Genomic DNA, 15,563 nt, shown 5'->3' with positions numbered 1-15,563 from the left:
TTGGAATGATACATAAAACACCAATTGATCATAAAAATTTCAGAATTGATTATATAATATATATAATCCAAGTCTTTGCATTCATAAATATTTATTAACTATATAACCCAAACACTAAAGACTAAGGATATATTGTAAGTGTTTCTTCTGGGGCATTTTCCCATGTGGGCTGGGCTGGGCTGGGAGAGGCTCAATGCTAGTTCATGAACATTTATGTAGATCAGGGCTTTTCCCTTTCCTGGTTAACATTTCTCTGTACGGATAGGTATCTTTATTTATTTACTTTGCTCAAAGGACCTTTGAAATGTGTTCAAATTAGAGTTATTTGCTTTGACAACTTTCATTCCTAATATGCAAGAATATTTCCAAGTCAACGGTGAATGTGAGGGGAGGGGCAGTTTCCACGAAGGGTTTGTGGTTGGCACGTTGCTTACAGTGTTCAGGCAGTCATAAACATGAACGATGGTCATTATTATCGGATGGGGAGCTTATGTATGATCAGACAGGAGTTAGTGTGACCGGGTATCGTTGGTTTGGAGATGGTGACTGTCTAAATTAGTTGTGTGAGCTCCTGCTCTGGCTTCTGTGGTTGTCTGAATTGAGGGGCTCTGGTAATTGGAAGCAATTAACATTTATATTCTGCTTCTGAACATCACACTACTCTGTTGAAGGGTTTGTTTTTCAAGTATTCTATTAATGAGAAGACTTTGGGAATTTTTTCCCCTTCCTTACGTGGGTCAGGTGAGATCAGAGATGGAAAGGAATCGCATAGTCCAGGGAGAGGCTCTCTTAACTCTCACACCCTTGGTTGCTCTGAACTTCTGTGTAAGAACAGCGAGGGGCTCCGACTGGACTGAGGAGAGCGGAGGACTTAGCCAGAGCCAGGTTTGTAGAGCAAGCACACTGTTTGTGGGTTTGGGTGACTTGGGCAGGAGGAGTGTGTTAAAAACGAACACTCCTGGGTCCTGTGCACAAGGGCGAGTCTAATTCAGAAGGTCTTTGGTGGCATCCAGTTCTCTGTGTTTTCCACGACTATCCCAGCGGATTCTGACAGAGTTCATAGTGAACGACACTTGGAGACAAGTAGTTCTAATCTGCATGCACATTTGCAATATAATATTAATTTTATAGGAAGGCACAAAATCACACAGGTTGGGCATTTTTTTCCCCGATGGTTTAAATTTCTTGCCTCCTGCCAGTAATGAGAAGATCTATATATTGACATAAACCTACTTAGCCAACAAATGTGTTTCTGGTTATAGCAATCTCTTAAATTAACCTTTTAAACCATTTCCATTCTTTTCACATTGTTTTTCCTTAAATATTTTTTCAAGTTATGTTATTTAATGTTTTTTAATCAGCTCTATTTCTTTAGTTTAAAAAAATTGCATAAAAATGTCTTACCAGTATAACTTTCATCAGATAACGGGCAGTCTTGCATTTGTGTAGAAAAGGTGACTGAGGCCTCAGCCAGGTCTCAGTGGACCTGAATGAGCCAGTCAAGACCTTCCCCTATGTAACATAATGCGAAAAGCATAGTCTGAAAAGCAACCCCTGGCTTCATTGATCTATTCCAATTACCAAAAAGACCATCAGGGCTTCACAATTTTCATAATGCATGGCCTAGGTCACTTAGAAGGAAAAAAAATTAAATACTTTGTGCCAGGGTGAATTTTTAGTTTGGGCCTCATTTGTATTACACTTCAGGAATGTGAGCAGAAGGCAAATATTTATGTCAGATGGGAAATGTGACATTTTAGGCAAGTTGCTTGTATAATTTTGGCAGCTGAGAGGTTTGCTGATGAGACTCTGTTGTTATTGTTTAAGCAACAGATTTGCCTAGGGCACAAGGGAGTGAGTTGTTTTTTCTACCATTGACTTCATTTGCTCACCTTATTTGCCTTGATAGTTGTCTTCAAGATTCAGGTACTTGCCTGACGAGGCGGTGGCACAGTGGATAGAGTGTAGGACTGGGATGCAGAGGACCCAGGTTCGAAACCCTGAGGTCGTTGGCTTGAGTGTGGGCTCATCCGGGTTGAGCACAGGGCCCCTGGCTTGAGCAAGGGGTCACTTGCTCTGCTGTAGCCCCTGGTCAAGGTACAAATGAGAAAGAAGTCAATGAACAACTAAGGAACCGCAGTGAAGAATTGATACTTCTTATCTCTCTCCCTTCCTGTCTGACTGTCTCTATCTGTCCCCCTCTTTGATTCTATGTCTCTAAAAAAAAAAGTGTCAGGTACTTGATTCTTCCCCAGGATCTGGCTTATCATTTTGGTGGACACAGTTTTTCAGAGGACCCAACTCTGTGCGGTGGTGTTGAGCAGTGGCAGTTGCCACAAAGTTTGGGGCCCTGTGTTTATTTGACATCAAGTTAACTACTTTTCCCTCCTTTGAATTTGAGACATGGTAATTAATCATCAGGGTAATTACTGTCATACCCCTGACTGTTATCCCGCAAAATTATTATTTGGAATAGTATCATTATGCCGAGGGTAACAGAATATTATGCCGAGGGTAACAGAATAGGGAGAATCTTCTGGTCATCTTTATTGTTTTATTTTCCCCTCAGATGGCCCGGCCTGTTCTCTGGCTGAGTTCAGTTGGCTAAAGGGAGGTGTTGAGGTTCAGTTCTCAGAATTATACCGTCTCACCCGACACTGTCAGCCAGTAGCTGTACTTACTCCATGGTTGATTGTGTTGGATGAGAACGGGCACCTCGTTTCTGTTCAAAGATCAGCAGTCTTACTTGATACTCATTTTCAAGCTCTCCACGACTCCCGGTTCTAACAAAGACAGCAGTCGTCTCTCTCTCTTTTTAAAAATCTTTCCTTAACTGTGATTTTAAGCAGCTTTATGCAATGTGTCAATGACCTGGGATTCTTATTCAACAAACATTTAACAACTGCGATTGGTACCTGGAATACAATGCAGAATAAAACTGGTTCCTGTTCATAGTTTATTGAAAGAATCAAACATTAATTACATAATCACACATATATGACGGCAAGTTGTTCCAGATCTCCTGAGAACAGACATGTGGCAGGGGAATTTAAATATTTAAAGGATTTTCTGATAAAATTGCTAATGTTCACTAATGTGATTTTATACTGTATAATGAAATATGTCAACATTTGAAAGATATGTATAAAACTGTGGATCAGTTTTTTCCAAATGACCAATTTATGATGTTACAAAATCATGCTTAGGAGAAAGAACCATTCAGTGTGTAAGGTAGACCAATGGATTTTAACATGACAGTGTCAAAAATTCACTGAAATGGTTTCAGATTGCACATTAAAGCTATTTTAAAAACTATCATTTCTTGAGATCTTTCATGGTATCAAAGAAGAATATCCACAATTATAAAAAGACTGTTAAAGTACTCCTCCCATTTCCAATTACGTATCTGTGTGAGACTAGATTTTCTTTTTTTTATTTACTACAAATGAAACAGAATATCCCAAAATTTGAATGCTTAAGCAAATATAGAATCTAGCTTTCTTTGTTTAAGGCAGATAAAAAAAATTTAAATATGTAGAATAATACTTCTCAGTTTTCTCTTTGTTTTGGGAAAATAGATTTTTCATTAAATAGTTATTTTAACATATAATGGCATTTTAAATAAATAAATAGCCTGACCTGTGGTGGCGCAGTGGATAAATTGTCTACTTGGAATGCTGAGGTCGCCGATTCGAAACCCTGGACTTGCCTGGTCAGGGCACAAATGGGAGTTGATGCTTCCTGCTCCTCCCCCGCTTCTCTCCCTCTCTCCCTCCCTCTCTCTCCTCTCTAAAATGAATAAAAAATTAATAAAAAAGAATTAAAATAAATATTTGAAAATTCTGTCTTAATTTCTAATATAGTAAATATGGATAGATATAATCTACATAAACAAAAGTTTTTGGAGTTATCAAAAAAATTTAAGACTAAGAACCTTGAGATAGACTATCAAAGCTGGAAGCTATGTGCAGAAGAGGCCTGGATTACTAGAGCATTTCTTACCTATATCCTTTTTGGTCTTGGGGAATGCCCAAAATTTCAAAAAATTCTGGCCATTTCTATATGACAAGAAATGAATTCATTTGTTAATTTTATATATATGGGGCAGATTAAATATTATTCTTATTTAAATTATTAGATGCCAGATAGATTGTTTACATTTTAACATTGTAATAGATTATGTGATTATAGCTTTTGACTTGACGATTATTAACTAAATACAGAAAGACATGGCATGAATGCATGGTTGATAAATATTGAAAATTCTTGATACTTGGTGTTTAGTTTAAAAGTTGAGATGAAGGAATTTCATTTCCTGTCTCCAAGTATTTGTTGAGAATCCACTATGTATGAGATACTGTGTTATGCACCTAATAGATATGCATTTGTGCATTTTGCTTTTACACTGAAGAAACACGTTGAAGATTCTGAGTCTTCTTGTTTTGGAGGAATTGTTCCCACGACAGTAAAATTTTTATGAGAGAAAATGTTCTTTGCAAAATATTAGAGGTGAAGAGGGTTAGCAAAGGAATTGCAGAGCTGCCTCCTCGGTGCATGATATTGTCAGTCAGATTTTAAGTTGCTTTGAAGGCAGAATTGATTTTTATCTTACACTTGAACTGATATATATGTTCACTGACACTCGTGGGTCTGGCAGATGCTGGTTTTTACATTAAGGGACCTGAACCTTTCTCTTCTCGCCTTTGTTGTTGGCAGGCCCCTAGCCAGGCTTGTCCTAGGCAGTTACGGTCAGGCGTGGCTTTGAACTCGTAAATAGATATATTAGAGAGCCAGCTTTTCCAACCTTATTGAGTTTAAAAATATTATCACTTCTTTGGGTATAGAATGTTTGAGTGTACTTAACACTGACTAACCACACTAATGTGCTATCGTAGTGACATTTTTTGGCCCTGAGCTTGGATATATGATCTGATAGATGTAAATAATCTATGTAATGGAAATGCTTATTTAAGAGAAGTTTATAATTGTGACATCATGGACTCGCAGACAGACTGCTGGCTCTGCCCCTTGAACGGGGTCCTTCTCTGTGCCAGAGCTCATCGCCTGCAAAATGGGAAATAACAGAGCTGCAGGATTAGCTGAGTTAATAACGCATGTAATCTGTCAGCTCATAACAGTTGCCTATTATTATTGTTTTTATCTCTACTAGTTAATTAGGTCGTATTTTATGGTTTCAATAATTAATCATAGGAAAACTACCTTTTTCACCATCCCCACCCCCCACCCACATGCTCAGTTTCTAGGCACGTTCTCGGTTGCTGGAGTCTTATGAATTTTGTAATTATATATAAATTTTTGTGTGAAGGGGATATCACAGTGGTAAGAGATGTATTTCAGGTAAGTTTTTGAATATGGAATCCTGCTCAGTTATTTCCCTGTAGATGCTGCCACTGGCAACAGCCAAGGCACGCCTGTTGTTCATCAGTCACATCCACTGAGAACGCAGCATCTTCAGGAGGATCACAGGGGAGCAGGCAGCATCGTCCTCAGCCAGCTGCCTGACCTGCATCGTCCTCAGCCAGCTGCCTGACCGGCTGGCGCCAGCAGCCCTCTGGTCCTGCGAAAACTTAGACCGAGGAGACCTGTGGGGCTTTGGTCTTTTGTCCTCCGTAAAGAAAGCCGTAAAGAGCATCAGTTTTCTGTGATGCTTCCGTGTTCTGATACATGTGCAGAAATAAGCAAACACATCCCCTTATAACCGATGGATCAGAAATCCAACATCGGTTATGGAATTCTTATAATTGTGCCAAACAAGCTGGAAACATGTTTTTGTTGTTTGCAGGTGTTGAAAATTAGACCGTGCATTCTGAATATGACAAAGTAGTTCATTTTTCTGCTGAAAATTAAAGTTCTTTCCTCTGGCATCATTGTTTTTCAATATGTCTTTTTTTTTTTTTTTTTTGAAATATTGCTATATCATTATGGGATGAAATCAACACTCCATTTCCTTTCTTTGCACCCCTCAGGAAAATATGGGAAAATGAGGCAAAGTAGCATCTTCTTGCCTTATTTGGCTGTAGAGGTAGAAATTGGGTTGAGGGCGGAGAGGCCATGAGCAAGTTCCTCCCAAACAATATTTCTCCCAGACCTTTTGGGTAGTATGTAACTTTGTCACAATAAGATACAAATAAATGCAGCAAAGACTACTGCTTTTTAGAGAGGGGAGTCTCTTGAGTCCAAGTTCCCAGAGGAGGACAGGCACTGTGCAACGAACCTACTCTACTTGAGCATATCTGTTTTATTCTGTTGACTTTTATAAGCGTTTAGATCAGGGGTAGTCAACCTTTTTATACCTACCGCCCACTTCTGTATCTCTGTTAGTAGTAACATTTTCTAACCACCCACCGGTTCCACAGTAATGGTGATTTATAAAGTAGGGAAGTAACTTTACTTTATAAAATTTATAAAGCAGAGTTACAGCAAGTTAAAGCATATAATAATAATTACTTACCAAGTACTTTATGTTGGATTTTTGCTAAGTTTGGCAGAATAAATCTTTCTAAAACAACTTACTCTAGTTAAATCTATCTTTTTATTTATACTTTGGTTGCTCCGCTACCGCCCACCATGAAAGCTGAAACGCCCACTAGTGGGTGGTTGGGACCAGGTTGACTACCACTGGTTTAGATCCATAGTGAATGCAGTGAGAGGATCAAGTGAAGTATTTTGTATCCAGTAGGCTCGCTGCTGCTGCCCGAGGAAGTGGAGCAGGCTCAGGACGTGAGCACCCGTGTTCTTTCTCACATCCCTTCTGTGGCTCAGCCTCTGACCCCCGGAGGAGAGCCAAGGCCCACGGAGAAAGCAGTGGACAAACAAAAGGATGAGGTACTTCACAGGGGATGTGGCCAGCCTCGAGATGGCCTTGATTTTGTATCTTTGTCCTTGCAGAGAAATACTGCTGTACCTGTGTGCATTTGTATTTTTCTCAGATTTAGGAGAATTTAGAATTCAAGTTGTTTAATTGGGTCTCTCTCACTGCCATCTATCTCTCGTGTTTCTTTTCAAACACAGAAAGCAAAGTGTTTTTTCAGGGGAAACCATTTTTGTTTCAAGGCGTATGCCACGCTACAGGCCAGTGCTACCTGGGGACAACACAACAGAAAGGACAGATGGTTTTGTTACCGCTTTTAGTGTGAAGCAACCTTTTTTCTTTGCATTATTATTCCGAAGGCCCTGTAAAGATTTTGTATTGGTTAAGGTAAGGCCAGGCTGCTACAGTAGAAAATCCCGACAGGAATTCAGTGCCTGGAGGAAATAGAAGTTTCTTTCTTTCGTGTAAGGGTCTGTGGAGGGATGTTAAAGTTAGCCAGTGGTTCTGTTTCCTGGGATCATCATGGTTCCCTGTCCCTGGAACTCCACTGTGCCTCTGGACATGGTCCTTCTGTGCATGTTGCAAGTCACATCACCATCTTACCTGGAGCAGCAGCAGATGAGAGCGTGGGGCAGCCTGTTTCCCCAAGGCTTAGGACTCAGGACTTTATTTCTGCTAAGTTTCCACTGGTCATTTAGTCACCGATTCCTAACCAGCCACACAGGAGGCTGGGAAATGTCATCCAGGCATTTGCTTCTTCAATAGGCTAGAAAGGAATTCGGTCACATGTGTTCTCCCCCAAAGGCACAACTTGAATGTCTTCTTTTGCCATCATTTGCAACTCTTCTGCATATATATATATATATATATACATATGTATATATATGTATATATATACATATGTATATATATATGTGTATATATATATATATATATTTTTTTTTTTTTTTGGTATTTTTCTGAAGTTGGAAACGGCAGGCAGTCAGACAGACTCCCGTATGCGCCTGACCGGGATCCACCCGGCACGCCCACCAGGGGGTGTTGCTCTGCCCATCTGGGGCATCGCTCTGTTGCAACCAGAGCCATTCTAGCGCTTGAGGCAGAGGCCACAGAGCCATCCTCAGCGCCTTGGACAACTTTGCTCCAGTGGAGCCTTGGCTGTAGAAGGGGAAGAGAGAGACAGAGAGGAAGGAGAGGGGGAGGGGTGGAGAAGCAGATGGGCGTTTCTCCTGTGTGCCCTGGCCGGAAATTGAACCCGGGACTCTTGCACGCCAGGCCGACGCTCTACCACTGAGCCAACCGGCCAGGGCCACTTCTGCATATTCTTGACAAACGTTCCCTAGTTGAGGTTGCTAGTGGTGCTGCTGTGACTCGCCTTGTTTACTCTAACTCAAAAGGGGATCAGGCACACAGATTGTGAAGGCCTTTTATTACTGCTTCTTAATAAAGCCCTTTGGATGTTTCTTGATTACTTAATTATTCAAATACTAGTCTAGTCACTTGAAGATATTTTGTTATGAAAGCAACCTTTTAATCAGAAAAAAAATGTACACATTTCAATTTTAAATTACTCCTTTATCATAAAACTTTGTTCACTGATATCACAAACATGTGTCTAAGATGTCTGTAGGCTTCTGTGAACCCCTAAATTGGTTACCAGATAAACTGGTGAGACAGCCACTCTTCAATGTGCCTTTTGGATTAGGGATTTCTTCTGTTGAGTAGTAAGAAACTAAAATTGCAAGGTTATTTCTAGCAGGAATCAATTGCTTTCAAAGACTTGTTTATGTTCTTGACTTCCATTGTGACCATACAAATCATTTGATCAACCAGTGGCCAAGGCACCTAGTGCCATTATAGACATTTTTATAAAATGGTTTTAGTTGATGGGTTACAAGAAAAACCGAATGATTTCTGGAATCTATCAAATAGCTAGAAAATGACGTTTAAAGCCCTGTATTTGATCGTGTCTTCAAAAAGAATATAAATTTCTTCCCAGAAAATGTGAACATTTTAAAATTTTGGAATCAAAATGATATAAATACTTTTTATGTTAGCAAACTCATGAGACATAGATGAATAACTTTTTCTATTTTTTGACTATCCAAGTAATATCTTGGTTTGGGATTTTTATTTCTAACCACTATTTGTTAGAGGAACTTTTCAGAACTGTCTAGTATCATAATACTCTACCAACTCTGCCGTGGTTTAATAGTATTAATCTTATTTTAAAGTACCCAATGCCAGTAAAAAACATAAGCATCAATTTCCAGCAAATATGTCCTGTAAGGACATATACCAAAGGGCCAGAGATAGTTGCTTTCTGTGTCTGCATTCTCAAAAGATGAAGATGTAGCCTAGATTTTCTGACTTCCTGTAATTGCTTAATAAGAATGTATAACTTCCTGATAGACTAAACCAATTAAAACATGTGCATTTCCCCCTTAGAGTCAAACATTTTTCAAAAAGCTTTCCCTCTCTATTTGTGAGTAACTTCTTGCCTTAGTTGATCTATTTTGAGGAAAGGAATTCACATTAGGAAGAGTTCCTGCTCCCCTAGCCCCAACCCATAGAAGAGGTCAGAGAAGAAACTTTTGTAGTATTTCAGTGGGAGCTCTCCTGTTTTTCCAACTCATATTGGGACTGCAAAATTTTTCATCGATAAAGACAATTTATTTACCACATTGCTTTGTAAGATAACCCATAGCTAAATGCTGCTCTTATTGATGTGAGCATTAGATCTGTTTTCTTTCATTTGCCTATGCAGTACTCTGAATGAAAATGATTCCTCTCATAGCAGAGTCTCTCAGAATAAGTCACATGAGCAATTTTAGGGAAACTGGCAGTTTTCTACTAGCATGCAAATTCTATTTCCTGAGAGGCTACGAAGAGATTTCAATTAGATTTGAAATTAGACACCTGAAATCTACATATTTCTCTCTGTTCCTTAGGCAAAAATAACAAGTTAATAACTTAATTCACAGTTGTTTTCTGTTTAGTAGCGGGGGATTTGGCATTCCATTGTACAAATTCTTCTCTTTGAAATAAATCAGGCTTTGAGTTTGTAATCTAAAAACTTCCGGAGTCTTTTAACTCAGGACCCTCAAATGAACCTGACTTGAAAGAAGTGTGCCACAGCGGCCACCACCTGACACCTGCACAAAGAATGGCCGCTTGACTATATTTCAAAAGCTGTCATTTTGAAGTCCGCAGTGATGTCTTGTGAGTTGCCATGTATATCTGGTTTCATTTGAATTACATGTGTGCCGAAGTCTCAAAATTCACTCACGCATGTCTTCATAAGCTCACTTAATTAAAACGCAAAAAACTCAGAACTAGTGCCAAGTTCAGTGCCATGCATATAGTAGACATGCAGTGAATGTTGAACAAACAAATAAATAAACAGAAGACATATTGGGAGTGATTTTTTAGGATAATTAAATGGTTAGGGTCATTCTCTCTTTTCTTCTCTAAGGGTTCATTCCGTTCAACATATAAACATGTCCGAGTCTCCCCCATCCTTGACAAAACAACAAAACAAAGCCAGCCTTCCCTTTACTGTGGATCCTTCTTTGGCTACTGTCTATTCTTTTTTCACTCTTGTCATCTAGACTTCAGAAACCAGGAGTCTGGGCTGGACTACTCTGCTGCCCTTTTCCCTCATTCCCATTCGTTACATTGACGAAGGTCTTTGGCTCCAGGCACTGCTCTCACTTCGCTGCTCTCCTCAACCTCTCTGTGTGCTTTTCTGATGGTCCCCCCCACTCCTCCCGCCTCCCCTGCAGGCTCTTCCTCCGGGAAGCATGCTACACCCCTAGCTCTTCCCATTTACATATGTGGATCCATTTTCCTCTAAGTCCTTCGAGTCTAAGGACTGCCTGTTATGCTTACGTCTCCAAATCTGTATCTCTAGCTTCAGACTCCTTTTCAGAGCTTCAGCTCTGTGTGTTTGGTTGCCCGAGGACATCTCTGTCTGGATTCTGTTAGGAGCCTGCAGGTCTTCCCTTTCCATATCCGGACCCATCAGCCAGTGTTACCAACGTTACCCTCTAACTTTACAGATCTCTGCTAACAGTGCCCTGTTCTCATTAGCTCTCGCCTGTTTTACCAAGTTCCTGACTAATATCCTGACTCCAAATCTACCCTCTCTTTAATCTTCACGCTGCCTTTTCTAGATGTCATCTCCCAGGGGGCAGGGCACCTTTCTGTATGTACAGGTCTCTGTCTCGAGCACCTGTCTCATTGCGGGTGCTCTGTTAAAATTTGAATAAAGAAGTTTATCTGAAATTCCTAGGTGACCAAGTATCTCCCCTGTTTTCAAAATACCGTTCAGTGACTTTCCATCGTCTCCAGGATATGTAGCATCTAAGACCTGGCATGACCTACACCACCTTCGTCTCTGCCGCTCTGCCTTACACGATGCTCTGACCAGTGCACTCAGTCTAACCCTGACCTACAGATCCACACGTGGGAATTCACTATCCTCCTTCCTTGGCCTGCTCGTGAGAACTCCCCTTGTCTGCAAAGCTCTTCTTCCTCAGCCTTGTTAACTAATGTTACCCTTCAAGATTCTGCTTAGACAGCACCTCCTCCTTCATCTAGTGAGAATGGCTAGTAAAAGTCTACTAGGCAGGTTTCAGAGGCCTCAGGGTGAGGTTCAAAGCCCTAGTGCCGCGGGCACACGCAGGTAAAGGAACCCTGAAGCTTGGTAGGCGTGTGGATGCGCAGCCTTTGACCAGGGATAGAAGGGCAGCTAGGATCGCTTTAGACTGAATGCACTGGGAAAGAAGGGGCTTCCTTGTCTTCAGCAGGATCCTGGCTCAAGATCGGGCCAGGCCTGCAAGCCTCGGAGCTTACTGCTGCATAGGGTTGAGACTACAAGGATGCTTATATGTCAGAGAATGAACATACTGTGTTCTTGTGCATGAGCTGCTGCTCTCAACATGACCCCATTGTCACTTACACTGACGATAAGGTTAATCTCAGCAAGTGACCCCGATGGATCACTTACTCTGTAGGCTGATTTGCTTCCTGTGTACAACTGCCTTTTTATATGAACAGTCATGGTATTATGTGAAGCCTTGAGTACTTTTTTTTTTATGATATACAATGGGATTTGGTTAGCATATTTAGGAAAAGTCTTTTTTTCCAAACAGCTATAACTTGGCTTAGTGAAATTTTCAAGGTTGTTTTTTTGTTTTGTTTTGTTTTTTTCTTCTTTTCCAAGTGAGAGGAGTGGAGACAGAGAGAGAGACTCCTGCATGCGCCCTGACTGGGATCTGTCTGGCAACACTCGTCTGGGGCCAATGCTGTGCCCATTTGTGGCCATGCTCACAACTGAGCTATTTTTAGCACCTGAAGTGGAGGCTGCACAAAGTCATCCTCAGGGCCTGGGGCAATGCTCTAGAATCAATCAAGCCATGGTTGCAGGAGGGAAAGAGAGAGAGAGAGAGAGAGAGAGAGAGAGAGAGAGAGAGAAGGGGGGACAGAGGGGTGGAGAAGCAGATAGTGCCTCTCCTGTATGCCCTGATCAAGAATTGAACCTGGGACATACACACGCTGGGCCGATGCTCTACCACTGAGCCAACCAGCCAGGGCCCAAGGTTGATTTTTGCTGGTGTTTTTGTGAGAAGATGAAGCTTTACCTGGAGCAGATCACTCTGGATTCAGATCTTGCTTCTCTTTCTTACGAATTGTGTCATCTTGGGCAAGTTACTTAACCTTCCAGCGCTTCATAGGATGGGTTGTTTGAAGATTACTGCTAATGCGCACACAGTTCCTAGTACTGGGGCTGGCTCTTGGTGGGAACTCACGCAATGACAGCTCCCATCATTTCCTTTGTAAGAAAAGCACACACTTTCTCGTAAAGAGGAAATAAACAAGTGTCTAAAATTTGTTCTCTTGCTGGTTTTACTCCGAAAGGATGAGAAGTGCCTGGGTGTTTGCTATTAATCTGCACACCTAACTGTTAGAGTAAACTTGCCAAACAGACAGGTGACAGCTACTTCTCATGGTTATCGTTTGTTTGTTTGTTTGTTTGTTTCACCTTGAATAACAACACAGTTTCTGAACTACATGCTCCATTTTTAAGAACATTGCAGAAGCCACCCAATGAGATCATTTTCCAGGCAAGAATATTTAAAGCTTATTTTAGCTTCAGGGCATTTTTTTCATTCTTGCATAAACTATAGTTTTCAATTATTTCAGCATTGCCATATATATTATAGAGCTGCACAACAGTGCTGGATGGTTTCATTGTATCACATACCATTGGTTTTTGGAGAGGGTTTTTGAGGGGTGATACAATGAGATTTAAGGCATTCTCTTTTTGTTTATTAAAAAATATGCTTTTTAAAATCTACTTTCCTTTAGGAAGTCTTTAAAACACAGATTATAAACAAATAGATACAAAGTTATCACACTTCTTTGCAGTTACTTCAACTTGTAGATAAATTCTGTAATATTTTAAAAATTCTTGTTAGGACAAAGGGATCCTGGACTTTCCAATTTAAGGCGATACTATGTGTTTTCATTCTTACTGTTATTGTCCCAGGAATTTCAGGTATTATCTGAAGAAGTAAATGTATTAAGTATCTTTTTAACTTTGAAAATTGTTATGTTGATATGTTTTTTTATAAGAAATGGTGAAAATGTATTCAGTGTGGATCAAAATCTGAAGGTCTGTATTTTCACATGGTAATATAATGCTTAATTTTTCCATATGCCTCTAGCCCTAGTGCTACAATGTAACCAATGTGTGCAGGAGAGACTTTCTGATTCTTGCCATGGGCAGAATTAGTTAATGATATTCCTTCTAGAGGCAGGATGCAACAAATAGGGCTTCTTAAGAGGCATAAATTAGTTTACATTGAATAATTGATTTTATTATTTATTAAGCTCTAAAAAGAGATTAATCAACTGGGAGAGCTGAAGTTTAAAAAAAAAGCTTAATTATATAATAGTAGGGAATTTATGTTTTAACTTTATCTTCACTTATAGTGATTGTAAATTATTTCCTCCTCTGTGACCTCTTGTAGATTCTTGGAGATGAAGTTCAGCCCTTCCAACTTGATGAAGAATTTGATTATGACACTGTGATGCTAACCCCCAAGTTCACTCCTGCAGGGATAGATGCCATCAAAGAGCTATCCAAGCCAAAGCGAGGGGACGTCAGCACAGGCTTGGGGGAACCCCGTGACTGATTCACCAAGACATCCTCCTGCTTATTTCTATTTTGTTCTTCTTCAAGCAACAATAGAATAAAAGATAAACCTACTGAAATCTCCTGTGTGGAAATGTATCTGTGCATTGATATATCAGTTATTTCTCTGTAGGGAGATGCTACTAACAAGACCACAAAGACTTCTGTCCTCAGAGTACCCCTCTGTTGTGGTGGTGTTGCGTCTCATGGCCGGTAGGGTAGGATGGAGTTGGCAAGCGAGGATCCGAAGCAACGCTTACCAAAGGGTCCGTTTTGATGAGAGCACTGCAGATAGGTAACATGGGGTGTCATGACAAAGACTGGAAACATCATCCCACCTTATTGGGGGTGAAAGACAATTACATCCAGAAAACACTGTAGCACACAGAGAAAGAGTGAGGATGTGGGGAGGTCACCGGCCCCAGCTACGCAGACATGTTGGTATGCATCTGCATGCTGAGAGGTTGGGTTCCTGGGGTTGACTGGGAGAGTCTTCGCTGAAAAGGAAGGCATCTGAGAATTGATTATATGTCATATATTAAATTCTTGTGCTTTGTTACTGCCATTGTGATGATAGTTCCAAAGTGCAAAGAACCATCTCTATCTGAGAAGCTTAAAATATAGCCTGGAAAGGCAAGACAGAGAGAAAACAACTAGAGAATCTCAGAATGTAGCAGGAAGTGCTGGTTGGGTAGAGTACCCATGGATGCGTTAAGGAACGGAGAACAGAGGCACGCAGGCACAGGTGAAAGGGGAGCAGTATATACGAAGTAATTTTTATTTAATGATAAATTTATATCAACAACAGTTGTACTTAGTCTTAATTAGCTTTCATCTGGTCCTGTGCTTGTGTGTGTGCATGTATGTGCATATATCTGTACTCATAAAAATGGCCATTTATATTCCTTACAAAAGAATGTTCTTGACTTAAATGTTACAATGGAGTCCCATGATTTCCACATCTGCCTTTCTTTATTTAGGAAACTAACTTTTATAAGACATACTTTATGTCCGGGGGCAATGGGTAGGATACAAGTGAATTAGACATGGTCTGATTCTGTGCGGTAGACAGACGTATACTCAGATAATTGCGAGAGCTACGCTGTCCGATAGAAGAGCCACTAGCTGGGCGTGGCTATTAAGCACTTGAAATGTAGCTAGAATGACAGAGGAACTGATTTTTAACTGTTCATTTTAATTTATGATAAAAAAGTTGATATTTGACACAGTTATTATAAAACCTTCAAATACATGTGGGATACCTTGTGTATGTGTTTTACTTTTTCAACTAAACTTTGTAACATCGAAATGAAGTTCAGTTATTTGTGATGACAACCTAGTGTCTAAATTTAAAATACGCTACACATGTGAAATATACAGTGGATTGCAAAGGATTAATACGAAAAACTATAAACTATCTTGTTATATTTTTATATTAATTACATGTTGAAATGATACTATTTTGGATATACCTGGTTAAATAAAATGTATTAGTAGAATTCACCCATTTCTTTTTACTTTTTAAACGGG

The 15,563-nt window shown here is 40.1% G+C and overlaps 1 protein-coding gene across 5 annotated transcripts in view; it reads left to right on the top strand.

Moving 5' to 3' along the window:
* Window positions 1-15,125, top strand: part of IFTAP (intraflagellar transport associated protein) — a 59,368-nt gene extending 44,243 nt beyond the window's left edge. For 4 of the 5 annotated variants that reach the window (XM_066363348.1, XM_066363325.1, XM_066363333.1 and 1 more), the window contains exons 6-7: window positions 6,698-6,846; window positions 13,870-15,124. In XM_066363348.1, the coding sequence (XP_066219445.1) occupies window positions 6,698-6,846; window positions 13,870-14,034 (314 nt within the window). In that variant the 3' untranslated portion in view covers window positions 14,035-15,124. Of the gene's footprint in view, window positions 1-6,697; window positions 6,847-13,869 lie in introns of all 5 variants that reach the window. The other variant, XM_066363355.1, reaches the window with a different exon arrangement.
* The last annotated feature ends 438 nt before the right edge of the window (window positions 15,126-15,563 follow it).

This window comes from Saccopteryx leptura, chromosome 1, assembly GCF_036850995.1.
Source record: "Saccopteryx leptura isolate mSacLep1 chromosome 1, mSacLep1_pri_phased_curated, whole genome shotgun sequence".
Lineage (NCBI taxonomy): Eukaryota > Metazoa > Chordata > Mammalia > Chiroptera > Emballonuridae > Saccopteryx > Saccopteryx leptura.
The sequence above is the reverse complement of the archived record's forward strand: the minus strand, read 5'-3'. Positions and strand labels throughout refer to the sequence as shown.